The following is a 12,167-nucleotide window of genomic DNA, read 5'->3' as shown; positions in this document are numbered from 1 at the left end:
GCCCAAAATCTTTGGCACTTCAATTTTGATTTTTAAAGATTCCATGCTTTGCCATTATATTTAATTCCCAATAATTAGTTTCCCAATATGATTAAAGGGGTCTTAATAATGGTCTTTAGTGACAGCAAGAAATGGGACTCTGGGGAAATGATACCTCATTCAGCTGTCACTTTGGATGTTGGTGGGGAAAGACTGAAAGAGGTTTTTTGCAAGAAATAACAGACTACTGGGCTGGGGGGAGGGGCATCTGGAATTACAAAGAAACACTGTGGACAAAAGAAAAGGGCTTGTGAAATGCCTGACACGGTGTCTCACCAGCCTGATTAATAAGGCCATGATCTCTAAGTGACCCCGGGTGACAATCTGCGCTGTGTGTGAGAGTGATCGCTGAGGGCAATGTCATTTGGTTCTCTGGGAGTGAGACCACGGGTTGTCTGTGGGAGTCCAGGGACTGCAGCCTGGGTCAGCCCACCCAGAGGGCTTTGGAGGGCCTACGGTGGGATGCAGGCCGAAAGCTCCCTGCGCAAAACGCTGGCCTTGAAAACCAGCAGCCGAAATCGTGCACCAGGTCAGGTGCGCTCAGTGACCAGTGCTTTCCCCACGACCCCACCCACTCCTGTCCCAGGCCCGCCCACACCCCAAGCGTTGCCTTAAGTCGGCCCGCAGCTCCCAATTGTCCAGCGGGCACTGAGAACTCGGGTCTTTGCAACCTTCAGGCGTGGGCGGCGCGGGGCGCGCCCACTGCGCGTGCGCGCGCCGGCTCGCAGGCCCCATCGCCCCCTCCCCTGCGCCGGGACTTGGTACGGCCGGGACGTCCCGGCGGTTGGCGTCCTCCGCTGCTCCAGCCAGGGGCGGGCTTTTCAAATCTTACCTTTGGAAAAGTGGCGGCGGCCCTGGCTGTGGCGCTGGTGATGGAGGGGCAGATCCTGAGGGGACCCGAGCTCCGCCCGGCGGGGCTTCCCGCTCAGCAGGTGAGTGAGGAAGGGAGCCGGCTTCAGGTCCTCAAGCGGTCGTTTTGCCTGGACGACAGGAACCCCCCCCCCCCCACCCCCGCGCGTCTCGTATTCCGCCGTGGCCAGGAACAAAGGACTAGGCGACTGCACTTTTTGAGGCCCTAATGGAGCTTGGAAATCTCCCCGTTCCCGTCTCCCCACCCCCGCCCCCAATTTTCTGAGGGAGGAAACAGGCCTGGAATGGGGAAGCGACGCCGGAGTCTCGCAGCGCGTTTTGGGACGCACCTGTCCGCCGCCCCTCCTCCCAGGATTGGGACGCTTGTCTTTTTGCAAGGGTGGGTGACGCAGGGGGAATGGGAGCCCCGGGATTTCCCGGAAGCCCACCCGAGGCCCGTGGAGGACACTTGACTTATTACTAGATTTGATGCAAAGCACAATCACTGTAGGAGCTTTGTCTACACAGTATAAACTTGGTGGAGAGGGGTGGAGAAGTAAACTGCAACCTCTGAACTTGAGAAAAAGTTGGTCTGATAGTGGATTCTTTTTGAATTGGATAGGAGAGAAGTTTGGTGTTTGGTATTTATCCATGTAAAATGTGTGTTAGGAACCCTTCTACTTAATATAGTCCAACATTATTTCTTGGCAGTTATTAAAAGTTTATACTCTCCACTCTTAACCTTTAAAGAAAACTTAAAAGATGGGACTTAGAACTCTGATGTCTTTGAGCTGGATCTCCACTTCCAGTTTACTCTCCACCGTGTTTTCCCTATTTTTAAAGTAGATTAAACCATATGAAATTCCGAGTTTTGTAGGTCAAAATTCGTAGAATATTAGCAATTTTGTATGGTCCCACCTATTACCTTTGCTTAGCAACCCATTTTCTTTTCTGTAAACCTTAGAACCCTCAGCAGATACAAAATTGTTAGAAAGTCTCCATAATGCTGTGAAAAGGAAAGCAAGACCTTGAGTCGTTATGCAAAGAGGGTAGTAACTTTATCAGTAATTTATGCTGTGTTATGCCAGCATTTTCAAAAATTTCAAACATTTCGATGCAGAGTGTTTCTTTTCTGTTCTATCGTGTTATGTACTTTTGTTACCGAAATTGGGGCCCGGCTGCTGGCTGCTCAAAAGCCAATAAAGAGGCAAGATTGGTGGAAAGGAAAGTTTGCTTTGTTTTGGATGCCGGCAAAGGCTGGGGTGGGGTGGTGGGGTGCGGTGGTGGACGCCTGTCCAAAGGCTGACTCTCCCCCGCTGCCAACCGCTGGACATGAGCTTCTGTAGACAGAGGGAGGGGCCACATGTGGAAACGGCACAGCCAGCTCTGACAGCCGTCTTGAAATTGGTCTTGCAGTGGTCTGACCAGCGTCGTCGTGATTATTTTAAACACAGTTAACCTTCAGTTCCAGGGTTGGTTTGTTCCCATTTCTTTGAGGCCAGTTCTCGGATTCTGGCAGCTTATGTCACGGCGCAGTTTGGTCGCCATGTAGTTAATGTCCACCTGCTGGGGGTTTCAGTACCTATCAGACAGCTCCCAGGATGTGGCTCAGAATATTACCTATAGCCCTTGAGAAGGAACTGAAGGCCCTCGACTTGGCTTACTGACTAAATTATTATTGTTTTGTCCCGTTTGACTGCTTTTCTTTGCTTCTGCATATTCTCACTTCTCTGATTAAACTTATCGTTTGACTCAAGTTTTTCCACGGGCAAAAAGGCAGGCTGAGGACATGGCGGGCAAGGACCACAGGGTCCTGCTCCGTTTCCCTTTGATTGTACTAATTATTTTTTTTTATTTGATTTCTAGTGAATTGGTGATCTTGAGGTTCTTGCACTTACCACGTAGGTGTTGGTGAGGCCGATCAAGTATATTTCTTGAGCTGTGTGCACCAGTAAATGTTTTTGTATGGTACAAAAGAGATAAGAGGATAAGGTCATAAAAGAAGTTTAGCTACATGGAATGAAAAGAAATATTTAAATATACATAACGACTGGATTATTTACATGTAGGAAAGTACATTACTTAAAGATTCTTAGGCAGCAACAAATTAAAATAATTGAGTTGTGGAATTCCTTCTGTTTGGATCTTGGAGAAAAATTGCAAAATAGTAATAGGTTTTAACCTAACAGGAATACTGAGGGTCAGTAAGAGAATTTTATACTTGACTAACACTGACTTTTTATTTGTGTTTCCTTTGATCCTAATGAACCTGCCATCAGATAGGGATAGCACCAAAGATTTTGAGATGGTCGCTCACTAGTGTAACACCTCTACTCAAACCTTAGAGTCATCTGTGACTACTCACAGCTTAGAATATTGGCTTTGGAGTCAGATTAAGGTAAAATCCAACTCTGTTGTGCAGCCTTGAATAAGTTACCTGTCTTTTCTAAGTTGCAGTTTCTGCAGTTGTAGAATGGTAAACTGCTTATCACAGAAATTTGTTGGAATTTGAGAACCTCTTTAAAGTACTTACCACAGTACCTAGCACTCATACATGCTTGAGAGATGACTATTTTTGTTATTATCTTTTGTCCCATTCATCTGAATAGTTGGGGCAGCCACCTACCTTTTCTTACAAATGTTTAAGCTTTTGAAATCTTTATAAAAATAAAATTCGAGAAATAATATTTTCTCATTGCAGAAAAGTAAACATAGACAGAAACATGAATTTAAGAATTCTTTCTCCAATTCCGTTCCCCAGAATGAGCACTGTTAACAACTTCTAGACTTTTCTCTGTATGTAAACAATTCTTAAAATACACAAAATTTCTTTTGGAAAGAATGTATACTGTATATACTCTTCTGCAATCTTTTTCATCTTGGTCTCTTAGCTAACATGGTTTAACTATACCCATTAGGTGGGTGATAGTTTCTATCTGGATTACTACAGTTTTCTTACCAGCAGACCAACTTCTTTTGTTTTGTTTTTTTTCTTTTTTTTAGTCGGTGCTTAATTCCAACACTAAAGCCATTTTCTTTGTACTTCCTTTGTGCCCTTCTAGCTCTTAAAATCTAGTATATTTCCATTTTCTACATTATCTAAGTTTGCACATTTAAGTCATCTGTTTCATTCTTAGCCTTGCCGTATCCACTTATTTTTACCAGCCTGACTTTAAATACCTGCGAGATAAGGGTTCTGTTTTACCTGATAGCAAGCCCTTATTTAGAAAATTGAAGAAGAAATAACAAAAGGAAGGCTCTCTCCCCATTCTCCGCTCTTCTTGGAGGCTTGAATTCACACAGTTCTAAGAGGGATGCATACAGGGAAACATGCTTTTGTCACGGGCCCTAGTCAGTCTTGACTCTGCCATTATGGTTGAGGCAGTGATGATTTTCGCTCCCTACTCTTCCTCTTTGAGGTCAGTAAGCACACCATTGAATGCCACCCTCATTACATGATCATTGTTCTCACTGTGGTTCGCACTAGACATCACTCCTAGCCTAGGAGCACTTTGTATGTACCCTTTTTTAACTTAAGACAAGTCCTTTGACTCCATTATGTTTTTCTTGGCTAGAGTAGTTTCCTTGACCAGAGATGTTTTCTTTGCATGTAAAGTATAGATGTGTACTATATATTATAGTATATACTATACTAAAAGAACTTGTATGGAGAACACAAAACTGGCTAATACAATGGTCCTTTTTTTCACCCTGAATGTGTTAAAAAAAAGAAACTAGCACAACATTTTAAATCAACTATACTCCAATAAAAAAATGCATACACTTAATTTATCCCTCTTCTGTCAGCCCTCCCAGATCCACCTCCACTCACTGTAGAGCAGGGGAGGTAAGGTCATAGTTTGCTAAGTATGTTCATTTGGCTGGGTTAGGGATCAGCAAACCACTTCTGTAAAAGGACAAATAGTAAATATTTGCAGCTTTATGGGCCACACAGTCTCTTTTGAAATTATTCAGCTCTGCCTTTGTAGCTTGAAAGTAGCCATAGACAACACAAATGGGTGTGACTGTGCTCCAGTACAACTTTATTTACAAAAACAGGTACTGGCCAGGCTATAGTTTGCTGCCCCCTGCTCTAAAGGACAGAATTCTAATATAATATCTGCTAGCTATATCTCATTTCCTTACTGAATATTTAATCTTAAAAATACTGTAATTTTTTTTAAACCCTGACTTTACATTTCCTTTCTCCACTATATCCCATGCCTCTCTACTTTTATGAAGTCTTTATCAATAAGTGATGAAGAAAGACAATCTTCATTTACCAGATGGAAACCTTAGAAGTCCAAACTGATTCCTTAATGTTGTCTCTGGCCACCTACTGGTTTCTAAAGGTTGTTGCAACTTTCCAGATGGCTGGGGAATTTCAAGTAGTGCAGCCCTGGTCCTCTGCGGTGGCTGTGCACTGAATCACCAGAGGAACTTTAAAAAAAAGAGCAGGTTCCACCTCCAGAGATCCTAATTGTTTTGGGGTAGGTCATAAGCTTAGGTACTTTTGTAAGGCCCTTCCTCTCTGCCTGAGGTGATTCTAATGTGCAGCCAGCTTTAAGAAGGACTGTGGGGCCTCCCTGGTGGCGCAGTGGTTAAGAGTCCGCCTGCCGATGCAGGGGACACGGGTTCGTGCCCCGGTCTGGGAGGATCCCATATGCCGCGGAGCGGCTGGGCCCGTGAGCCATGGCCGCTGGGCCTGCGCATCCGGAGCCTGTGCTCCGCAACGGGAGAGGCCACAACAGTGAGAGGCCCGCATACCGCAAAAAGAAAAAAAATAAAATAAAAAAAAAAAAAAAAAAAAAAAAAGAAGGACTGTGCTAGTCCTTCAACTGTCTGCCTGACTGTAGTATTTAAAAAGCAAACTTGAATTTAATGGCACCAGATGGTATTCGTTTATATTTGAGTTGTGGGGTAAAGTTATTCATCCCACTTTCAAGTTTCTCCCTAAGTAGACTCTCCAATACTAACCCGCCTGCCAGAGTTTATTTCTATAGACATATGGGTCACATAGATATTTCTTATAATTGATTACTAATTACATTAAAGAAGAATTTACTTTGGGACTGACAAGTCATAAAAAGATGAGATGGAGTTGTTGAAATTCAGTCATGTGTAAAGAAGGAAAAGCAGCAAATGACTACATTTATATAGTACATCAGTTTTGAGTTATACTACAAAAGAAGGTTTTTATGTGGCGATTACATGATGTAATTACAGAAGGTAATTAAACAGATCTGTTTTCTGCATGTGAATAGTACATTTGATTGATTTGGATAACCAAGTTAAATCATCTGCAGTTTTTCTTTGTGGGTAGTCATAGACTATTGCTCTTTTAGCTTTTCTTTTTGAAAAGATTGTTCTTTCAATATCTGGAAATTTTGTTATTAGATTCATTCAGATTTTTAATATAAATTTTATTCCAGTTAAAAGGTAAACTATAGCATTCATTTTTTTTTTAACTGCAGAAGCTAGGATGATCTCTTCATTTTTAGAAATAGACATACTGAAGCATTATTACATGTTTGTAGTATATTAAAGAGTATCTAGTGATTTATAATTTTTAAAAAGTCACTGAATTTAAATCAGAGCAGTACATATCAGTTTATAGAATTTTGATGTTACATATGAATCTTGTTTATAGAGCCAGGCCATTTTAAGATCATTGTACAGAATGAAAGACTTTCAGAACTAAAATGATTTAGTAGTTTCATGATGACTCTTAAAACTAAAATAAATATATCCAAAACTGTGTTCTAAATCTCTGTTCCAGGTAGCTAAAGCTTCTGACATTTTTTAGCATAGTTCTTTCACTCTCTTGCTTCTGAGATTTTATTTACATTGCTTACCCTAACAAATAGCCTGTTACCTCTCTGCTGTTAAACCTTAGTTCCTTTATTCAACATCTGTTCTTTTATTTATTTGTTTGTTTATTTATTTATTTTTGGCTGTGTTGGGTCTTCATTTCTGTGTGTGGGGTTTCTCTAGTTGCGGCGAGTGGGGGCCACTCTTCATTGCGGTGCGTGGGCCTCTCACTGTCCTGGCCTCTCTTGTTTGGAGCACAAGCTCCAGACGCGCAGCCTCAGTAGTTGTGGCTCACGGGCCTAGTTGCTCCGCGGCATGTGGGATCTTCCCAGACCAGGGCTTGAACCCATGTCCCCTGCATTGGCAGGCAGATTCTCAACCACTGAGCCACAGGGAAGCCCCCAGCATCTGTTCTTTTAGAAAGTTTTTCCTTGGTTAATTTAGTGTCATCAGTTACATCTTGCCATCTCACAGTGCAACTTGCATAATACATGCACGTGCTGTATTGTTCACATTGGTTATTATATTCTTGTATTAGTTCCCTGAGGCTGCCATAACAAATTACCAAAACGGAGTGGCTTAAAACAACAGAAATTTGTTCTCTCAGAGTTTTGGAGTCCAGAAGTCTGAAATCAGGGTACCCGCAGGGCCATGTTCCTGCTGAAGGGACTAGAGAAGAATCTGTCCTTGCCTTTTCCAGCTTCTGGTGGTTGCTAGCAATACTTGGTGTTCCGTGGCTTGTAGACTCATTACTCCAGTCTCTGCCTCCATCTTCACATGGAGTTCTCTGTGTGTCCCTCTCTGTCTTCACTTGGCTTTCCTATGAGGCCAACAGTCATTGGATTTAGGGCCCACACTAATCCAGTATGACCTCATCTTAACTAATTACATCTGCAAAACTATGTCCAAATAAGGTTACATTCTAAGGTTCTGGGAGGACAGGAATATGTGGGGGACACTATTCAACCTTGTACAGTTACAGTAAGAATATGTATTATTTCTCACCTTTGTTTCTGTTCTGTTAATCCAGTAGATTGTAAAGACTTCCTAATAAAGCAAGAAATTAAGATTTTGCACAGAGCCTTTAAAAGATTTTATACTATCATACATTAAAACTTTGTTACTTTCCCAATATATTATAAAATTATAATACTAGATAGTACATTTTCCATCTATTAGGGGTAAAAAGAAATATTATAATTTTGGGTTTTGCTACCTTTTAAAAATGCTTTTTCTCTCTCTTTTTTTTTTAAAGGACTGCAGCATTCAAGGAAAAATAGATTTAGAAGTTCGAATACGAGAAGGGGTATGGAAACTCCTTTCTCTGAGCACTCAGAAAGACCAGATTTTGCATGCAGTTAAGAATCTCATGGTGTGCAATGCTCGAATAATGGCTTACACATTGGAGCTGCAGAAATTAGAAGAGCAGATTGCAAATCAAATTGGAAGATGGTTAGTGACATTGCTTACCTATGGCTTTTAATGTACTTAAATATTTGCATTAAAAACACCATATAGGGCTTCCCTGGTGGCACAGTGGTTGAGAGTCCGCCTGCCGATGCAGGGGACACGGGTTCGTGCCCCGGTCTGGGAAGATCCCCACATGCCGCGGAGTGGCTGGACCCGTGAGCCATGGCCGCTGAGCCTGCGCGTCCGGAGCCTGTGCTCCGCAACGGGAGAGGCCACAACAGTGAGAGGCCCGCGTATCGCAAAAAAAAAAAAAAAAAAAAAAAAAAAAACCATATAATTTAACCTGAAATGTCAAATCACCAAAGCTTTTAAAAAATACACTGAAGTAGCCTCTGATATCATAAACATTTTGACAGTAGGGCTCAGAGTAAACTTACTATTAAGGCAGCAGTTTTTACTGGCCAGTTTTGTTGTGTTCAGTACTTCCAGATTGTAAAATGAAGTGGTTAAGAAGCAAGGAGTGAGGAAATATTTTAAGAAGAAGGACCAAGACTGATATCTGAGTGTATAGAAATGTAAATTTAAAAAAAAACTAATTGCTTAAAAATAAACTGATAAAAAGGTACTAGCTGAGAGTAATGGAAACTTAGAAATTGAAATGAGTGGGCAGCAAAATTAAAGATATAAATGGAATTAAAGCTATGAATGGGATTAAAGCTATGAATAGAATTAAAGATATGAATGGAAGGGAACTTAAAAATCTGCTAACACATTCCTTTCATATGTTGAGTGTAAGTTCCAGAGAGGCAAGTGACTTACTCGAGGACACTTGAGTGACACTAGTGATGCTAGAACACTAGTGAGTGTTCTAACTAGTGACAGAAGCTAATGAGAGGTTACTTACCATTTGCTAAGTAACTTCTGGTCCTTGTTCTCTCTGTCACTACGTGCTGCCTTTTTGGATCAGGTCTAGATTTTGTGTATGAAATTTACATCCTATCCTATTTACAATGCTAAGTCTTATTTGGACCTTAAGATTGACTCAATTTAGTGGCTAGATATTGGTTTCCTTTTTAATATAAATGGTTTCACATTAACCATTGTTGATCAGTCTTAAAGCTGTAACACTAATTAAAAGTTTCTTTTTAGACATTAGTGGCCATTGATTGGGCTGTTCATAGTACACCTCCATGAAATTCTTGAAAAGTAAGATAAAAACACAGGTCAGAGAAAGAGAGTTTTGTAAAAATAGAATATTGATGAAATCGTATAACAAACACTTATGTACGAAGTGGCTAATATTTATTAGCTTTATTCCCTTGGGATAGCTATTTAATCTCTTTGTGCCTTATTTCCTTCATTACAGTTAACATAATAATTTTTACATTTTGAAAATTAAGATGATATATATTAAAAACCTAATAATACCTTTTATGTAATTAGTACTCAACGTATGTCAAACAATTTTCACTATTATTTATCCCTGGCATTATAAAATGAAATTATTCCAGTATCATAATCCAGGAAAATATTTTTCAGATATACATACACTGGATTAAGTCAGTGCTCCACCAACTGTGTCAAATATATTACTTAGAGTAGATGATTTTGTATCACAAGATATGCAAAGCCAAAGAATAAATATGGCATATCTTTTTATAGCATGAATTTTTAAGATAAAGCATGAGAAATTTAGAATTGTGGCATGGTTTTGGATTATGCTACTCATCGGGATACATGTTCCTTCTCCCCAGCCTTTATAACAATATTTTGTCAAGGGGTGGGACTGTTTAAGTGGAAGAATTTGAGAAGCACTGGTTTAAGTACAGTGTGGGACTAAACACTCAATATCACATCATTTCTCACAGTTATATGGAATGTTCCTCTGGGAATCATGTCTACCCTTCATATTCATGTTCTTTAAGTATTTATAATGAATTGTGAATGGGCCATTTTCTTTAACAACTTTCCTGAAGTTGCTGATTTGGAAAAATGTTAAATAAGCTTAATTCCTGTTGGATTTATATAACAAAGATAAGAAAAATTATCTGGGACTCTCAACTGAAGATGTGTACAATTTTCAGTTTCTTTACTGATTATCTTTGATAGATGAAAATAGCTTTGATGCTATATTTGTTTTGTATTTGAACATTTATATTTGTTCATCACTCATTGCCTCCATTAATTATTGAATTGTTTCTTTAAAAAATCTGAATATTCTATATGAATTATTTTGTTTACAACTTCATTTTGTTATGTGCAGATATAACCTGAGGTTACTGATCAAACGTAACTGGAAATGATAGTACTTTCCTTCTTACTACATAAAAATGATCTAAAGATAAAAGAGAATCCCATGATAGTTTTTTTAGTTCCTTGAAGAAAGTTATGTAAATTATGCCATTTGATTAGTCAATCCAATATTTATTGAATATCTACTACTTGTAGAACACTTATTTATTATTGTGCTATTGTATCCAAATTCAAAGAACAGAATTTGTCGAAATGTGAGTATATTTGTATATTCAGCAGTCAAATACCTTACGTCTAGAGACTCAGTAGTCTGTTCCTTAGCTTGGTTTTGATGGTCTTTAACATAGAAAAGTGCTCCATTTTTACTTTGCTACCAGAATTAAAATAACATTTTAACGAGTCTACTGCCTACCACTAGTCTACCTTCTCTAAAATTTTATGATAAAATGTAAAAAAAATTAATACAGACAATACATCTAGACTCTTTCAAAGAAAAATCAAATCAGTATGAAATGGTAGAATTGAGGAAGGTCTAATGGAAGAATTGGGTCTGAATCTTCCAGATCATAAAGGATGGGTAGAGTTTGGTTTGTTGAGTAGAAAGAAAGCAGATTAAAAGTAAGAAAAATAGCAAAATAAAAGCTTAGGGTGAAAAATGAGCATGAATTCAAGAACATTGAAGAGATGTGTTTGGTTGAGACTGAAGATCAAGCCAAAGTTGAAAAGGAAGTGGGTAGCAAAATTCAAGAAAGTTTACAATGACATCAGGTTAACTGGTATTAACTGACAGCCTTTCCAGGTGCCAGATACTGTGCTAGGGTTTCACAAATACCACATCACAAACTGAGAGAGGCATAAACCTCTTTATTAAAGATTTGGGAACAGGAACTTAGAAAATATTAGATAACTGTTTCAGAGGGCACACAGTGACTCTGTGGCTAGGATGTGAACCCAAATGACTTAAAAGCCTGAGCCTCGCTTAACCCTCCCCAAAGAAGCCCATGTATTTTGTACTACCCCAAGCTGCCCTGTTAAGTTGTTATAGGACTTTACATTTATTTCATTGTTTATCTTTTACCATTTTATTTTCAGTAAGAAAGAGGCATGATAAAATGGGTGTTTAGGAAGGTTATCTGGCAGTAGAGTATTGAAAAGGATGGTGAGACAAAATAATTGAAATAATAAATTTTTAGGGAAAATATTTAAGAACAGGCAGATAGAGAAGTGATCAAATAAGTAACTTTTGATGAGATAAATGAGATAAAAACTAGTGCATGAGTTTTGGGTTTTTTAAATAGATGTTTACTCAAGGTCCTCTTGATACAGTAACAACCATTCTGCAAACAGTTTCACTTATTTCTCAATTTATTATGAGTTTATTAAAGTAAGCAAATAGTCTTACTTCATTTTACAGCCTGTTTAAACTGGGGTTCCAGGAAAGAGTTAAGCCCTAATGCCCCAAGACATGCATTGTATACAATGACTTAACTTCCGTGTGTTTAGAATAGTGCTAGTTTGGTACCATTCTTGGGAGAATTGAGAAAATAGTCATTCTCTGGTTTAGTTGAGGAACCCCACTTGAGAAATCAGTGATATAGTCATATCATTTATTCTTTTTTTAACCACCTATCTGAGAATATTGGTAATTAGTTAAATGTTCCATTACCATAATGTTCTAATAATGTAACAGAAGCTTTGTTCTCCTTAAATGTATGTAATTATGAAACACCTTCTGGTATACTATCTATTTTTTACATCTAAATATGCGAAAGATACCCAGGTTTGTGTAAAATTCATAATAGAGT

At 39.2% G+C, this 12,167-nt stretch overlaps 1 protein-coding gene across 7 annotated transcripts in view; it reads left to right on the top strand.

Annotated features, from left to right (window-relative positions):
• The first annotated feature begins 731 nt into the window (after positions 1-731).
• Positions 732-12,167, top strand: part of RTKN2 (rhotekin 2) — an 89,234-nt gene continuing 77,798 nt past the window's right edge. For 3 of the 7 annotated variants that reach the window (XR_009533410.1, XM_060108828.1, XM_060108836.1), the window contains exons 1-2: positions 732-971; positions 7,955-8,151. Coding sequence is in view for 5 of the 7 variants with exons in the window: in XM_060108828.1 (XP_059964811.1) it covers positions 912-971; positions 7,955-8,151 (257 nt within the window). In the remaining 2 variants the exon portion in view is untranslated. The remainder of the gene's footprint in view (positions 972-7,954; positions 8,152-12,167) is intronic. The other 4 variants (XM_060108844.1, XM_060108866.1, XM_060108857.1 and 1 more) reach the window with 2 other exon arrangements.

Source organism: Mesoplodon densirostris, chromosome 1, assembly GCF_025265405.1.
Source record: "Mesoplodon densirostris isolate mMesDen1 chromosome 1, mMesDen1 primary haplotype, whole genome shotgun sequence".
Classification (NCBI taxonomy): domain Eukaryota; kingdom Metazoa; phylum Chordata; class Mammalia; order Artiodactyla; family Ziphiidae; genus Mesoplodon; species Mesoplodon densirostris.
Note: the sequence above shows the minus strand (reverse complement) of the source record. Positions and strands in the feature narration are given on the sequence as shown.